At 36.5% G+C, this 17,033-nt stretch overlaps 1 protein-coding gene across 5 annotated transcripts in view; it reads right to left on the bottom strand.

Annotated features, from left to right (window-relative positions):
- LOC128988015 (DNA topoisomerase 2-binding protein 1-like) overlaps positions 1–17,033 on the bottom strand; it is a 172,123-nt gene that overhangs the window by 128,042 nt on the left and 27,048 nt on the right. For 4 of the 5 annotated variants that reach the window (XM_054409186.1, XM_054409183.1, XM_054409182.1 and 1 more), the window contains 6 exons: positions 16,775–16,920; positions 12,993–13,128; positions 10,404–10,511; positions 9,593–9,797; positions 9,158–9,382; positions 2,583–2,714 (listed from right to left, as the gene is read on the bottom strand). In XM_054409186.1, the coding sequence (XP_054265161.1) occupies positions 2,583–2,714; positions 9,158–9,382; positions 9,593–9,797; positions 10,404–10,511; positions 12,993–13,128; positions 16,775–16,920 (952 nt within the window). The remainder of the gene's footprint in view (positions 1–2,582; positions 2,715–9,157; positions 9,383–9,592; positions 9,798–10,403; positions 10,512–12,992; positions 13,129–16,774; positions 16,921–17,033) is intronic. The other variant, XM_054409185.1, reaches the window with a different exon arrangement.

Raw genomic sequence — 17,033 nt, 5'->3', positions numbered from 1 at the left:
TTCAAGGAAAGGGAACATAGGCTACTCTAAAACCATTAGGAAGTACTCATGAGTATAATACTAGAAATAAGAACAATATTGCAATACCCATACATAATTTGGAACTATTTCAAAAGAACCTACTTATGCTGGCGCATTATTTTTTTCCAAATTACCATTAACCTTAAGACAAGAGCCGAGTACAAGAATATTAAAAAGGAAACTTAAAGATTTTATAATAACTAAAGCATTATATTTAATTTAACTAATTATTATATTAATTAATTATTTATTATAATTATAATAATAATTAATTAATTAATATACAGGGTGTTTTTTTAACTTGCATCTTTATTTATGTAAAAACCGCAATAGATAGAAATATGCAGTTTGCAGGAACATCTATTGACGTAGGGGGCCCAATTGTTTGAATTCAACGTTACATTCACATTCCCCCCCTAACCCCCCTGCCACCAAATTAATTTTTTTAAATAGCAAGGTACCCCTTATGACATATCAAATGAAAGAGCATGAACAAAGAAAATGTTTGGTGAAATTCATTTTTCATTTGATATGTCACAAGGGGTACCTTGCTATTTAAAAAAAAAGTTATCGGTAGGGGGAAAGGGGGGGGGATTATCTCACAAATTCATGAGCCGATTTTCAATTTTATTTTCACCAAAAACATTTTCTTTTTTCATGCTCTTTCATTTTATATGTCACAAGGGGTACCTTGCTATTAAAAAAAAATAATAAGTTCTGGGGAGGGGGGGGAATATATCGCAAATTTATGAGCCAATTTTAAAATTTTGTTCACTAAACATTTTCTTTTTTCATGCTCTTTCATTTGATATATCACAAGGAGTACCTTGCTATTTAAAAAAATAAGTTGGGGGCAGGGGGGAAAGGAGGGGAATGTGAATGTAACGTTGAATTCAAAACAATTGGGCCCCTTACGTCAATAGATGATTTCCGCAAACTGCATATTTCTATCTATTGCGGTTTTTACATAAATAAAGATGCAAGTTTAAAAATACCCCCGCCGCAGCAAACCTGCAGACTTAGCGAATTTCCATTTGCCTGATTTGATTTAAACTAAAATGTCTCCTTAAAAATATCACATTTATTCCCTATTTAAACAGAATTAGTTTAATGAGTACTTTGGTTTGCTGCAACAGGGAGGGTAAACAAGTTTTTTTATGTAAAATGTTAAAAGGTACTGTGGTTTAGTAAGAAGTTAATGTATTTTCCAAATTTGATTAAAATATTTTCATAAACAAGCAAACTACAACAGTTGACTTCTGCTCCATAAGAATAACATGGGAATTTTAAAATTACAATTTTTTTGAATTTTCTCCGTAACAATTAGGCGCATAATAACGCTTCAATATACTAAATTATTTGTTTTTTTAAGCTCTACAAAATGGTTTGAAAAGAAATTTAGAAATTTGGTGTTTTTAGAGTCAAAAATGGGAAAAACCTATTTTTACCCCGTAAAACCCCCCATAAACCCCCGTTCCCATAGTCCGATCATGCTGGTTCGCGAACTCATTCAAGTTTATCCCGCCTTACACCTTCAAACCAAATTTCATCAAAATCGGACAAAAATTACTCAAGTTATCGTGCGGATGGACACACACACATATATATATATATATATATATATATATATAGATATATAAAAATTTGAACGAATGGTGTTTTTGGCCTCTGGGGACATCAAAATGAAAAAGTAAATCGGTCCCGGGCTTAGGTCTTACCATGAGACCTACGGTAATAGCTACTTCCCTATAGGGAAATTCGCTAAAAAAACACCCTGTATAATTTAAATACTTAGGAGTAACTGTAGTCAGAAATAGTAGAGAAGATAATGAAATTATTAGTAGAATAAGATCTGCGGAAAGGTGCCACTGGGGCCTGAATAAGGTATTAAGCAGCAAACTATTGAGTAAGAAAACTAAAATAAGGATTTACAAGACAATACATCAACCAATAATACTATATGGCTGTGAAATCTGGGCTTTAACAAAGTATTAAGAAAGAAAGCTAATTACTTTTGAAAACAAAGTATTAAGGAAAATATACGGACCTATTCATGAAGCAGGAGTGTGGAGGATAAGAAAAAATAGTGAACTGAGAGACTTATATCATGAGCCAGACCTAATTGCTTTAATAAAGAGTAAACGATTGAGGTGGCTAGGCCACGTTTTAAGAAGGGAAGAGTCTAGTTTAATTAAACAGGTAGACCAAATGGTAGAAGACCCAGAGGAAGGCCAAGACTGCGTTGGAGAGACCAAGTCTTGAAAGAGGTAAGAAAATTGGGAGCAAGAGAAGAATTGACTGAAGACAGGGAAAAATGGATCGTTGGCGAGGCTTAAAACCACCTTGGGTTTACATGGCCACAGGAGTATGAGTAAGTAAGTAAAGCATTATATGATATACAAGAATTTCTTGACCCAGAGTTTAATTCAAAACCTTCTGAGTTGATACTCAAACCAAATCCCACTTTAAGAAAAGTTATGTTTGAATTTTAAGATGTATAGGCTCCTTCCTAGTGTTGTTACATGTTCGTTAAAGACATTAAGTAAAAATAGTTACCACACCTGATGGCCGTAGAGGCTGTCTTTGCAGGGAACTCACTTGTGTCATGTTTGACATTTGAGTTTCATCTATGTGAGTTTTGTTGGTGTCAAAGTTTATCACACTTATTGATGGATCAGAGTTGTAAGTAAAATCTGAAACAAACATGTTGCTCAAAGCATTGTCCAGACCCTCAATAAAGTAACATTTCAAAAGGGTAGTACTTTAAAAAGATAAACTAATAGGCTATATAATTAATTATAAGGGATTTGTTGATTCTCGATACCACCGATACTTGGTAGTTGGTATCAGTATCAAGAATTGATCCTCAAAAGTTGATTCCAATACCAATATCCGTCACTTTGAGATCGGAAAATTACCGCCATTGCTGTGAACATGTTTTCCACAAATAGTTTTCGTGATCCGGAGATGTTCATGATTCTGCCGTGACCGCAGAAGACAATGATGATGTCTACACTGCCACAGAAGATGTTCATAACTTTGCTGCGATTGCGGACGAAGACAATGTTTACACGGCCACGGGAAATGTTCATGATTTTCCCGAACGACGATGATGACGTTTCCGTGACCATGAGCATGATAGTCAACATGAGAGTCAATGATGATGTCTACACGGGTGCGGAAGATTGTCATGATTTTGCTGCGATCGTGGAAGACGACGATACCTTTACCGCAACCGGAGTTGTTCATGATTTTTACGTGACCGCGTGAGACGATGACATCTACATTGTCGCAGGAGATGTACATGATTTTGACGCGATCGCGGACAACGATGATGATGTTTCCGTGATCGCAGGAGTCAATTAAATTCAAAACGACTTTATTCATCTCGTGTACACTAGGTGTAAAATGCAGTTGTCTGCTTGCAATATTGAGTGGAGCATGCATATTAATCCAATACTTTGCTAAAGTCAATGCTAGGCTACATCTGTTTTTCTTAAATGAGATATATACTTACAGTATCCAAAGTCAATTATAAGAAGTCTGGGAGTCTGGTTAACGTAAATGAATTGTCTACTAGCAAAAACCAAAATCTATGTTTCATCTAGTTCTCATAAATTAAATGTCCAATGTCAATGATACATTTTGTTCACATAAATAAGATGTCTATTTGCAGTATCTAATGTGCATGGTAGGCTTACATCTGGTTCACTTAAATGAAATGTCTATTTGCAGTATTCCAGGTCAATGATACGCCGGGTTCACGTAAATTGTTAACCCATAAGGCCCATGTTAAATTTCTAAAAGTTTAAATGCACGTAGGGAAAAGCCGTGTGGTCAGATTTGTACCATTTCAGATTTATACCTTCCCATGGCTGGTTACTATGACTGTGCTAAATTTTGTGCAGATCGCTTCAGCCGTTCGTCCAAAACCTGTTCCTAAGGAAGAAATAAATTATCCATAAATTTTTCTTGAATTTGAAGAGTATTTGTAAAACAAAAGCAGGAGTGTAGTATTAGTATTAAGAGCTTCACTTTGCTCTGCTCAGTAAAAATTAGGGGTCTGCGGTACAGAAAATTTAAATTTTCGGTACGGTACAATATTTTGTACCTCGGTTCTCGGTACAAAATCGGTACGGTACCTGGCTACCCGTATTTTTGCGGTTTTCTTTTCAGAACAGTATTTAAACCATTATTTTTAATTTTACATTGACATTACTATGAAAATGGATAGTATATCCTACATTCATGGTTTTCTAACAACAATTACTGTACCACACATTATTAAAACAAAACCTTTTACTTCTACGAGGATTGTGTCAAGAAAAATCATAGGCTTTACCTATTTTACTCTAAAATACTTTAAATAGCCATAATAAATTGGTTATAAAATTAGTAGGGATGGACGGGTCCCGAAATTTCGGGAATTTTTCGGGAAAAAAATATTCCCGATTATCGGGACGGGATTACATTTGACTCGGGAATTTTTCGGGACGGGATTTAGTCCGATCGTCGGCGATTTTTCCGCTTCGCGAGTGCCGATAACGCCGTTATTGCGAGCGATAGGTCCGCGAACGCAGGAGACGAAGTCATACCGACGATCGCGCCGTGACCGCGAGTCATGACGACGATCGCGCCGTGACCGCGGAGTCATGCTGACGATCGAGCCGTGATCGCGAGTCATACCGACGATCGCGCCGTGACCGCAAGTCATACCGACGATCATGCCGTGACCGCGAGTCATGACGACGATCGCGCCGTGACCGCGGAGTCATGCTGACGATCGAGCCGTGACCGCGAGTCATACCGACGATCGCGCCGTGACCGCGAGTCATACCGACGATCGCGCCGTGACCGCGAGTCATACCGACGATCGCGCCGTGACCGCGGAGTCATCCTGACGATCGAGCCGTGATCGCGAGTCATACCGACGATCGCGCCGTGACCGCAAGTCATACCGACGATCATGCCGTGACCGCGAGTCATGACGACGATCGTGCCGTGACCGCGGAGTCATGCTGACGATCGAGCCGTGATCGCGAGTCATACCGACGATCGCGCCGTGACCGCGAGTCATACCGACGATAACCCCGTGACCGCGGAGTCATACCGACGATCGCGCCGTGACCGCGAGTCATACCGACGATCGCGCTGTGACCGCGAGTCATACCGACGATCGCGCCGTGACCACGAGTCATGACGACGATCGCGCCGTGACCGCGAGTCACCGCGAGTCATGACGACGATCGCGCCGTGACCGCGGAGTCATGCTGACGATCGAGCCGTGTTCGCGAGTCATACCGACGATCATGCCGTGACCGCGAGTCATACCGACGATCGCGCCGTGATCGCGAGTCATGACGACGATCTCGCCGTGACCGTGAGTCGTACAGACGATCACCCCGTGACCCGCGAGTCACAAGTTACTATAGGTACCTGTAAATTGTTACCCATTTTTTGGTTTTTATAGATCAGTGCCACAAATGGTAAAAATTGATTTCGTATGTCTTTTTTTGGTAACTGCAATACAGTACTTTCTTTTTATGCACAGAAAAAAATCCTGTCCCGTCCCGTCCCGTCCCGAAAATCGGGAAGGAAATAAAAATCCCGTCCCGTCCCGTCCCGAACTAAAAATTCAATCCCGTCCATCCCTAAAAATTAGGATACGAGTTTTTAAGAATAAACATGTTTGAAATATTTATTGACAAGATAATTTCACACAACTGGTAAATCATTTCTAACCAACACAATGTCTAATTGTTTTTAAAATTTTTTAAAACATATAAAAGCATTCAGTACGAAGACAGTGTAGTTGCCACCTGTTCACAGCAGACGACAATGAAGAACTGGAGGTTTTGATGAAGTAATGGCAAAGAGCATCTTTTTTTATAAACTTCAAAACTAATTATAAGATGGATACAACTATTTCAAAGTTTTATTTTGAAAGTAAAATTTGGATTATCACAGTGTAAGATTATTGTCTTTTCATTTACAAAGTTAACACCTGCACATATCAATCGTTAGTTTATCTCAGGCTCAATCCATCTTAGTATATTTTAAAGCTCTTGCAAAGAATCAAAAGACCCAGGCCTAGACCTAATTATTTAGGAGGGCCTATATAAATTGATTAGGTTACAATGAGGGTAGCAAAATCACTATCATAATTATAGTTCATAAGATTTAACTTGCATAAAGTACCTTCAACACAATAAAAAATACAAGAAACAAAAAAACATTTAAACCTTAACAGCCACATCCAACAATATAAGAACAAGATACAGAACATGCAATGACATAATTTGAGACCGAGTAGGCTTGCATAAAGAAAAAAAAATTATGCAAACAACAACAACTACGCTTGTGGTTTCATCAATACTTACTTACTTACTGCCGTGGCTCTTGGTACCCAAGGTGGTACTTTGCCTCGCCAACACACTGCCTCCAGATTTTTCTATCCATTGCCTCATCTTCCCTTCTTCCCAGTCTTCTTAGGTCTTTTCTAACCTGGTCTCGCCATCTCAACTTGGGCTTTCCTGGTGGTCTTCTGCCCTCCGGATTGTTCAAAAAGACGTTCTTGACTAAGGAGTCGTCCTCTTTCCTTAGTAGATGGCCAGCCCATCTCATTCTCCTACCTCTCACCTCGGCCACTATGTCTGGGTCCATATATAATTGCCTCAACTCTGCATTGTGTTTTATCCTCCACTCTCCATCTTCAAAGGTTGGACCATATATTTTTCTCAATATTTTGTTCTCAACTACTATCAAACGTTTTTCTGTTTTTTTACTTAACACCCAATTTTCTGAGCCGTATAACAGAACTGGTCTTATAATGGTTTTATATATACGGAGTTTTGTTTTGTGTGATAGTATTCGAGAGCTTAATAGTTTGTGGGATGCTGATAGACTTCTGTGTGCTGCATTTATTCTTTGTTGTATTTCCATATCTTCTTCATTATTATTCGTCAGCATTACTCCCAAATAAGTGAAGTTGTTTACTTTTTTAAAGTTGTACCCTTCTATTTCTATATTGTTGTCATTGTTTATTTGGGTTGCTCTCCCACACTCCATTATTTTTGTTTTCCCTTCATTTATTCTTAAACCAACTTTCTTTGTATGGTTTAGGAGTTTTGTGACCAGCATTTTCAACTCTTCTTTACTCTCCGCTATAATTGCAACATGATCTGCAAATGCAAGGACGTTTATTTTGGTCCCTATTGTAATTCCAGCTTCTGTTTGTCTTACTTCTTGTAGTGCTTCTTCTAAAGCTAAATTAAATAGCAATGGGGACAAACCATCCCCCTGTCTTACGCCTGTGCTTACATCAAACTTTTCTGAGATTTCGCCATTTATCTTAACCTTACACCTAGATTCTGATATGCTTGATTTTGATAAGTTTATTAATTTTTTGGGTATTCCATACTTTTCCATAATCTTCCAGAGTCGTCTTCTACTAATCGAGTCATATGCTTTGGAGAAATCGATAAAAAGGCAGAGAAAGGTTTTATTGAATTCATAGTATTTGGCAATTGCCTCCTTCAGTATGAATATTTGATCGGTAGTTGATCTACCTCTTGTGAAGCCTGCTTGATGTTCACCTATTATATTTGATGTATACTCCTCCAATCTTTTTTGTAAAATCTTTGATAGTATTTTGTAGGTGCAGTTGAGGAGAGAAATACCTCTGTAGTTGTTGCACTCTTTTTTGTCACCTTTCTTATGAATAGGAATGACTATCGCTTCCTTCCATTCGTTTGGAATCACTTCTTTTTCCCAAATATCCAGAATCAATTTGTGAATCTCCTTCGCTTGTCTTGCCCCTCCTGCCTTAATCAATTCTGATGATACTGAATCCTCTCCTGGAGCTTTATTGTTTTTTAATTCCTTGATTGTGTTTTCTACTTCTTGTACTGTTGGATCTATTGGTTTCATCAATAGAAAGATAAAATATTTTAGCTTATAAAATAAGACTGTAGATTAGTTACAAGTTTAATATGTAGCCATAAACAGTTTTATGGCAGTAGGCAATGGCCAGCGGCAAATTGAATATTCACGAAAATACTGACTGAGTTAGAGATAAAATTTAACAGTCATCATAAAACTATTATTTTTATGTTAAATAGAATTGGGGAAAGTCGTAAAGGAATAAAAGTAATAAAACTCAACATTTCTTGGTAGTACTTGAATGCAACAATTATTGTCGTGATAAAATGTTAATGGATTTGGGACTGCTAATGGGTTTTTAATTGCATCATCACCCTAGTAACAAATTATGAAGATCAAACATCTGATAAGACTTTTATGTGTTCGGAACCAACTGCAGTTGACTATGATAGTAGCAACCTATAGTAAACTGAAAGTAATTTATTATTATAATTGGCACCGAACCGAATCTGTACCATGTAAAATGCTGTACTGAACCAATCTGTACCGTGTAAAATGCTGTACCGAACCGATGACGGGGTAATTAAGCTTGTACAGTACCATACCAACTTTTTCGGTGCACCGCAGACCCCTGATAAAAATACATTGTATAGTGTCAACAGGACTGCGGAAGATTGTCATGATTTTGCTGCGATCGCGGGAGATCAAGTTTCTCCAACCGTGAAAGAGGATGATGATGATGATGTCTACACGCTCGCGGGAGATGTTCATGATTTTGCAGCGATCGTGGACTACGACAACGTTTCCATGAGAGTAAATTATGTCCACAGGAACGGGGGAGATTTTTGTGAGTTTGCCGCGATCGCAGAATACGATGATGATGTCTACACGGCACCAGAAGATGATCATGATTTTACCACGATGATGACGTTTTTATGACCACGGGAGTCAATAATGATATCTACACGGCCACAGCACAGTTTGCAGAGGTGTCGGGTATCGTTATTGGAATCAACTTATAGTTGTCGATTCTAGTTTCCAATTCCAAAGCCATGAATCGGTGGAATTGAGAGTCGACCCAGTCCCTAATATATATACGTGTATGAACTGCATTGTTTTGGGCTCTGGAGACATCAAAAGAAAAATGAAAACGGTCCCAGGTCTTACCTACATAAATAACTTATTACCTACATAGGAAATTCAGTAACAAGATAATATATTTTATAGTTCAATGACAAATAGCCACTAGACATACTGGCAATGTCATCCTCCTTTGTGGGGGTCGAACACTGCACGCTAGGCTCCACGAGGTGCTGCTTGCTGGCCACAGCGTATCCCTTGGTTACACTCTCGTAGATGTAGGACGGCCGTACACAAGGCAGGTCCCAGGATCTGGCATGTTGGTACTTTACACCTTGTGGCTCCTCTACCACCAGTAGAGTAGTCTCATACTGCCGCATGGATGGTGTGAACGTGCCACCTGTAACAATATACAACACAGCTGTAGCAGACCAGTACTAGTCATACATATAAAATATTAGTAATATTTCTTTTCATTGCAATGAAAATATATACAACAAAATGTTTAATAGTTAAATAAAATAACACTATATTTAACACTATACAAAATTAAGTTTATGAAAAAAATATGAAGCCTTGCTATAAAAGCTATAAGATAAGAGCAAGTTACCGTGTTTTGTTACGAGATCCTTAATTTTCTCTTTTTCTTTCTTTGGAAGGTTTGAGCAGGCTATGAACATGTTGAAGAACACTGGACACTTGTACTTGGCCATTATCTCAGGGTCAGTGGCTTTGATGTTGCGACTCTGAGACTCTCGCCACACATAATCCACCCAATCAACCTTCATGATGGGGAGACCCTTCTCAGCAGCCACCTGATAATACAACGTTATAACTTGCAAAACTGTGTTAAAATAAGAAATAATAATCTATTCAAACTACAAAGTACGGATCAAGTTATAAGAGAAGGAATACATAAGTGGATTTAATCTTGTTATTTCAAGTTTAAAAGTCTCGAGATGTTTATGTTAGGGGTCTACGGGTCAGACTTTTTTGGTTCGGGCCTTGTCGGGTCGGGCCAAAAATGAATAATTAACAGAGTTTTTTTTTTGTTTTAACTTCTATCTGTGTTTATAATATTACTTGATAATAAAATATGGAAAAAAGATTGTGTTTATTTATATTATTTCATTTTCATATCCTTATTGACAGCTTGGGAATTGCCTCAACTGCAAGAAAGAAGACAATTTTTTTATCAAGACATTCTTTCCCATTTTCATAACTGTTGAAATAAATAAGTAGCTAAATTACAACAAGTTCAAAGGGTCCAGTAAAATAAATCAAATAGAAACTAAGCTAATTGGAAAAAGTACAAAATATCTTTATTTTTTATTAAAATTTAATAGAAAATTTGAAATTTAAATTTGCATCCCGAATCTGTGAATCTTAAGCCTAGATGATAGTTAAAGCCCCAGATTTACCTCATACTTGGCTGATCGTACTGCATTGGTTACAAGGTGGGTCACGGAGTCAGACAGGTTGCTGATGTAGATTCCTCCCATAAAGCTCACCTTTTCTTTGATTTCAGCCTAAAAAACATTTAAAATGTAAATTGAACTCCTGGCTCATTAAATATAAATGACACAAGGGAAGCAAGTGCAATTATGCAATACTAGCAGTGTGTTCTACGGACGGAGATTATGTAGTACGTTGGAATCTTATTATTTGATAAAACTTATTACAACATGCTAACCTCGGTGTAACAAACTTCAATATAACAAATTCCATGACATAACACCTCTAGAACTCTCCATTAGACACAACGTATATCAGAGATGTTCCAAAATTATCTTCTTTGTATACTTTTCAATTTGTATATAATTTGTTTATAAACCATGTGTTATCTATCTGAACACCTAGGCATCCTACTAAATTAATATCCCTGAATTATCATATGTTTTCCATACAGTAAAAGAGCAAAGATTTCACCTATTGTAAATTTTCCATATTTCATATTCACCTCAAACATTGTCCTTTATTATTAAAAAGCTAAAATTTGTACGAGGGCTATCCAGTAAGTAAAGAATGTTTCGTTCTGATGCCGCTAGGCGCGCACCGATCTCGTACATTTTGGTGCCTGCGCACTCGGCAACTCAGTCGGCGTCCAGCCATGAAAATGGGAGCATTCTCGCGCTGCCCGTTTTTTCACAATTTCAACTTAAGATGAGCGCTGCGATTAAAAATACCGCCAGTTAAGAGGTGCGGTCAGTGATACGTTTTGTGTTGGCAGTAAACTTAAAATCGATAGACATTTATCGCCAAGTGTATGAAGTTTAAAGAAACAACGTAATGATTAAAAGTTCTGAGAAAAAGGTGCATTCAGATTAAAAATGACCGATCTGACGCACATGAGTCATGATGAAGCGAAGGGCGGACGCCCGAGCATTTTGACTGATGGAAATAGTCGCTAATGTTGATGAAAAGTTTCGCAAAATCTGCCGATTCCCGATAACGGATCTTTCGCTTTTGTTGTGTAACAATTTCAAACAACAAAGTCCGTGACATGATGAGGAGAAGTTTCGGTTTTATGTGTTTTCCAACAAAAAATGTGTCACTGACCGCACCTCTAAACTGGCGGTATTTTTAATCGCAGCGCTCATCTTCAGTTCAAATTGTGAAAAAACGGGCAGCGCGAGAATGCTCCCGTTGTCACGGCTGGATGCCGACTGAGTTGCCGAGTGCAACTAGGCATATGCATATCAAAATCACATAAGTCTGCTTTGTGCCGGCATGATACCCCTAGTACCCTGAGATAATAGATAGTTTCATCATACAATTAATAATAACCCTATTTGTAAATTTTGATCAATAAAAGGTTCATGTGTTTATAATTGTAAACCCTGGGCATTTATTTATTTATTTATCACATATACTTAATGAACTTTGCATATTTTACCTTTACATATCTAACTAACTTAATATTACAAACTTTGTTTTAACGAAATCCATGATATAGCGAATAAGACAAAATATGACATTAATTTGACACTCAGCAAAATGACTAAATTTGAAATAGACATCGTCACACAATTTATGATTTACATGGATAAATTTGTAACATTTAATTGAGCTACACATAACAGCAAATCAAGTAATTATTAAAATCTAAAATTAGGCTAAACCTGATAACTCTATTTAAAAAAATAAAATTCATCCAGCGTATAAAATGGATTCAGCTGTAACCAATCATATAATGTATTATGAACTGGTATCTGTGGCAACATCTGAAACATCTGAATTTGGTAAATTGTTAAAAAATTGTACACCTAAGTTAATATAATACCGGTAATTGATTTAGTTAACCTAACATGGGAAGCGGAGCGAGTGCCATCCTTTTTTTTGCCGTGGGGGGTCATAAACTGTCGAAACCGTTAGGTAGGCCCGAGTGCCATTTGACTCCCCAGAGCGTTAGATTGATTAAGAGTGATAAGAGGAGGGGTATTAGTGGAAGGGAATGTAGTGGGCAGGATATAACGGAGACCGGGTACAGTTTCTTAACTGGGCAACCAAATATCAATTGAAAATATTGAATAGATTAGTAAACCTTTATTCAATTTGTTCACTATCAGCAAGTTTGGTTAGGTTATAACAGTTTCATTTTATCACTCAAACAAGTTTGGCTCATCATGCCACCCCACCTCCTGGTCGATCTTTCCACCCCCATACCCGCCGCACTGTGAAACTGGTCACTGATACCTGACTGGCACTCGCACCACCAAGCCTCAGGCTGTAAAATGACCCTCGTAAAAGTTTTTAGGCAACTGGCCCTCAGCCCTGGACTCCCTAAATCTTGGTCAACTAACCATATTCAGTTGGGTCCCATCTTATCATCTTACGTAGTTTTCAGGGGCCTTAAGTGATTTTGTTTTCATGGTGTCTAGCGAACAAGAACAAACAGAACTTCTATACTTTTTTTAAATTACCAAAACAGTAAATACACAAACTTGTTACTATATACGTTAATCTTATAAAAACTAATAAACGATTTACACACTAAATGCATGACTTACTTTGACTTCAGGGGGCACCTGACTTGCTGTTACCACTAAGTCAGTCATGGCAGCAGTAAACACTGGGCTCTTGCTCATGGGGATAGGTTTGTTTTCTGCCAAACAGCTCCGCAAGCACATTGGTCCACATACCCTGCTGACATAGTTCACTACAATAGGTATAAAGGTCTCATGAATCCACTAAATGCTCAAAACTATAAATAGAGGCTAAGTAACATTTTTTGTTTGGATTATAGGCCTACTACACGTTTTTCCCCTTTCATACAATATGGCTTATCTCGTTTTTTAAAATGGCAACATGGTTAGCATTTAGTGTTCCTGTTAACTAATTCAGCAGAATGTCTCTTGATAGTACACAATTTTGTTGCAACAAATGTGTCACGTTTGTTTCAGAACTAAATTTTTGGAATATGAAGTATGTTTATATGAATCAATACAAATTCAGAGCTAAAACAATTAGGAAATATGAAGTTGTATTAGTTACAAAAATGAGGTATACAATTCAGAAGCACCATTAAGAGGTAGATCCACTAACAAAATAAAGCTTTGTTTTGTTCATTTTAAAACAACAACTACTTACTACTTAACTACTTAATTAGTCTATAAATGAATTTAATTATTGTAGGAATTGATGTATACTTGAAGGTTGACTATAATGTATTTCATTGTAATTAAACTCACATTTTGTAACTGCACAAACAAAACTTTATTAAGTGACGCTAGAGACATACATTGTTAACATTGAGACTGCCCAGAATGAAATTGCTAACTAAGTTAGGCTATCGGTTATCTGGTGGTGGTATACCTATGATTTGATACATTACCACCTTTACATGTATAAGTTGACAATATATATACAATAATTAAAACATCAACAAATTTAAGTGACATGATAAATTAAATAAAAATTTGTTTACAACTCTTAAAAATACAAACAACAAAACAGTAAACAACTTCTAAGACAAAAAAGACAGCTCAATATCATCAATCGAATTAAGAAAATGTAAATCTTTTAGTCGGCTTGATGATTCTTCTTCTACTACTAGTATTTCTGCCCTGCTGGCTTGCAAAGTTTCTATGTAATGCTTATACACTTAAAATTAGAACTGCCAAATTGATATAAGCCACGTGTTTGAACATGATTTTGTTGGTGCTTTATCAAAATTGTGGGCTTTTATTTATGAGTTAATAACTTTTCATAGAGCAGATCTATAGAACATAATTATTCTCTTTAACTCATAATTATTATTATTTTTTTATTCTCGTTCCCTTCACGTTGCAAAGCACGGGGGTGGCGGCTAGTTATATTTATATGTGTCCATGAATATTATATCCCGAGGAAAAACTATCCGATATGAATGAAATTCGGTACAAACGTGTAAACTTACATCCATTCGAATGAGTTTGCGAACAAGCATGATCGGACTATGGGAACGGGGTTTTATAGATTGAAAATTGGGTTTTCTTATTTTTGATCCTCAAAACATAGAATTTCCCAATTTCTCTCAAAATCATTTTGAAGAGGTTATAAAAGCAAATAATTGTATAGGCTATCTTGAAGTGTATTTGTACGGTTATTGGTTACAGAGAAAAAAATATTGTAAATTTAAAATTCCCATGTTATTCTTATGGATGATAAGTAAACTCTTTTACATTGCTTGTAAGTTTAGAGTTTTACACCAAAATATCAGGAGCTAAAATAAAAACATAGATGACCTACTATTAACACTTCAGGGTATAAAAACACATTTCATTGTATTAATCTGAATGAAGCTTGGTTAAATGATGATAGTGATTTGTTGGCTATTCAGGGCGATAACATATTTAGAAGCTACAACAACTTGAATCAGAACGATGGTATAGTAATATACATAGATTATACATTTGATTATACAATTGATACATTATCAATTTCCTGTAGCCAGCTATTATTTGGTTGTCTATTTGTAAAATAATATTTAAGTGTACGTATTTTTTAAGAACTCCTGATATCCAAGAGATAGATATTTAAGAGTTAGACGTAACAATATTTATAAACTGTGCACCTGTGTTTGACCTAGGCCTATAGACAATGGACAATGCATGTTTCCTGATGTTAAGAGCTCTTCCCTCAAAACGGACTTGTAGTCCATTCGGGGGAATACTATTCTTAACAATGATTATAAGTATTCCTGTACATTTCATGTTTAATAAAGTGATTTTTTATTTTGATTTTTTTTACACCTTCGTTGCGGTCGTGCAATGGCTGACCGCAGCTGGTGGTGGGAGCAGCCAATTAACTGCGAGCATGAGTGCGCGAAAATGTTTAAATTTAGTTTTATCCAATAGGAGAGGCATATTATAACATGTACCAGATAGCAGCACTGAACAGCAGACTCTCAGTAATGCCAAATGGAGGGAAAAAGCAGGGACAAAAAATGTGGATACACCATCAAAAAATATCGCAAAAGGTGTCAAGCACAATTTTGAAGTTAGATTCCTTCAACAATGCTTCACTGCAGTAATTATTATCATTATTCATTTCATTCACTAAATCCTAGCCAGCACACCACACTACAAGTACTGAATTTGAGACGATCCCTTCCACCGATAAAATAGTCACATATGAAAACAAATGATTCAGGATTGAAGTATAAATCTGGCATAATAAGCGGCAATCAGAAACAACGGTCCCCGTGTGAGGCTGAGCTCACACTGAAGCAAGGTTGTTGTAATGAAAGGAGGATAATAATTCCCGCCCACAACAGTGGTGCCGGAACGGCAGGACAAGAATTCCCGCCCCTCACACTCGACGTGTCAAGAGATAAATTCAGGGTGGCTAGTGAAATCAAATTGAAAAATTCCCTGACTTTTCCCTGACAATTCCATGATTTTTTTTTTAAATTTCCCTGATCGACAAATTCAAAATTACAATTTTAATACTAACTAATTGTTCAAAAGGACTAACCTTTATCTCAAGAATATCTTATGTTTGTTTATATAAAAAACATACATAAAATCTATAGATACAGGCTAGCTTATATCCAAACTTTGCAACTTACCTTAATAAAATTAAACTGAATTTGATAAGATGATATGCCGTTTATAACAAAATTTAATTTGTACAAAAACACAAAATTTATTTGTATAGACATATTTCTTAGTTTTTACCCACACGGCACACGTACTCTCACCAGATCGATCTTTCCTAACAATATTATTAAAATTATTTTAAACCTTTTACAATTTTCCCTGACTTATGACAAAATTCCCTAACTTTTCCAGATATTTAATATTCCCTGACATTTCCAGGTTTTCCAGGTTTTTCAGGTCACTAGCCACCCTGAAATTTTAACCAAACTTTATTTATTTTATTTTGCCTAATTATTTATTTTGTACTAAGCTATGGACATTTTACTCAAAACCACACTTTATTAGCCCTCCCTGTAGCAGGAAACCTAAGTACTCGTTAAGCCAAAATGTTACATAGCCAGAATGTTCATATAGGGAATAAATCTCTCATCATTATTAAGGAAAGATTTATTTGAAAATCTAATCAGATAAATAGACATTTCCTTAGTGTGCAGGTTTGCTGAGGAGGGGGTATTTTTTATATATAGGCCTAATTTGACGTTTAATCTATCCCACACTGTAGGTTATCGACAAAGGCGACAAGGATCAATGATCAAGTAAGTAAGTATAAAGATTTTCACTATCGAGTAATTACTGAGCAGAGAAAAATCACTGCATGAAATGGTATTAATGGTACACTTTACAAAGAATCTCCATTATAATCTACTTACAAACTCTTAGATGATCGTAGATTTTTAAAAGTTTCTGAGTCTTTAATAAACTCTTGAAGGATAAACACCACATTCTTGGAGGAATCAATACTCAAACAATCCTTTTCCGTTATCCATTCAGGAGAAAGGCCAGCTTCCTTACTCTCCTGAAATCCAACAACAACATATGACATTTAACTTGTTGATCTTAAAACTTAAAAGTTATTTGAAACTGTAACAAATTGAGAATTCTAATTATTTTGTTATTTGATTTAGAATG

This window comes from Macrosteles quadrilineatus, unplaced genomic scaffold (assembly GCF_028750875.1).
Source record: "Macrosteles quadrilineatus isolate MER2022 unplaced genomic scaffold, UCM_ALF_1.0 Scaffold_2__2_contigs__length_208266976, whole genome shotgun sequence".
Classification (NCBI taxonomy): Eukaryota; Metazoa; Arthropoda; class Insecta; order Hemiptera; family Cicadellidae; genus Macrosteles; species Macrosteles quadrilineatus.
The sequence above is the reverse complement of the archived record's forward strand: the minus strand, read 5'-3'. Positions and strand labels throughout refer to the sequence as shown.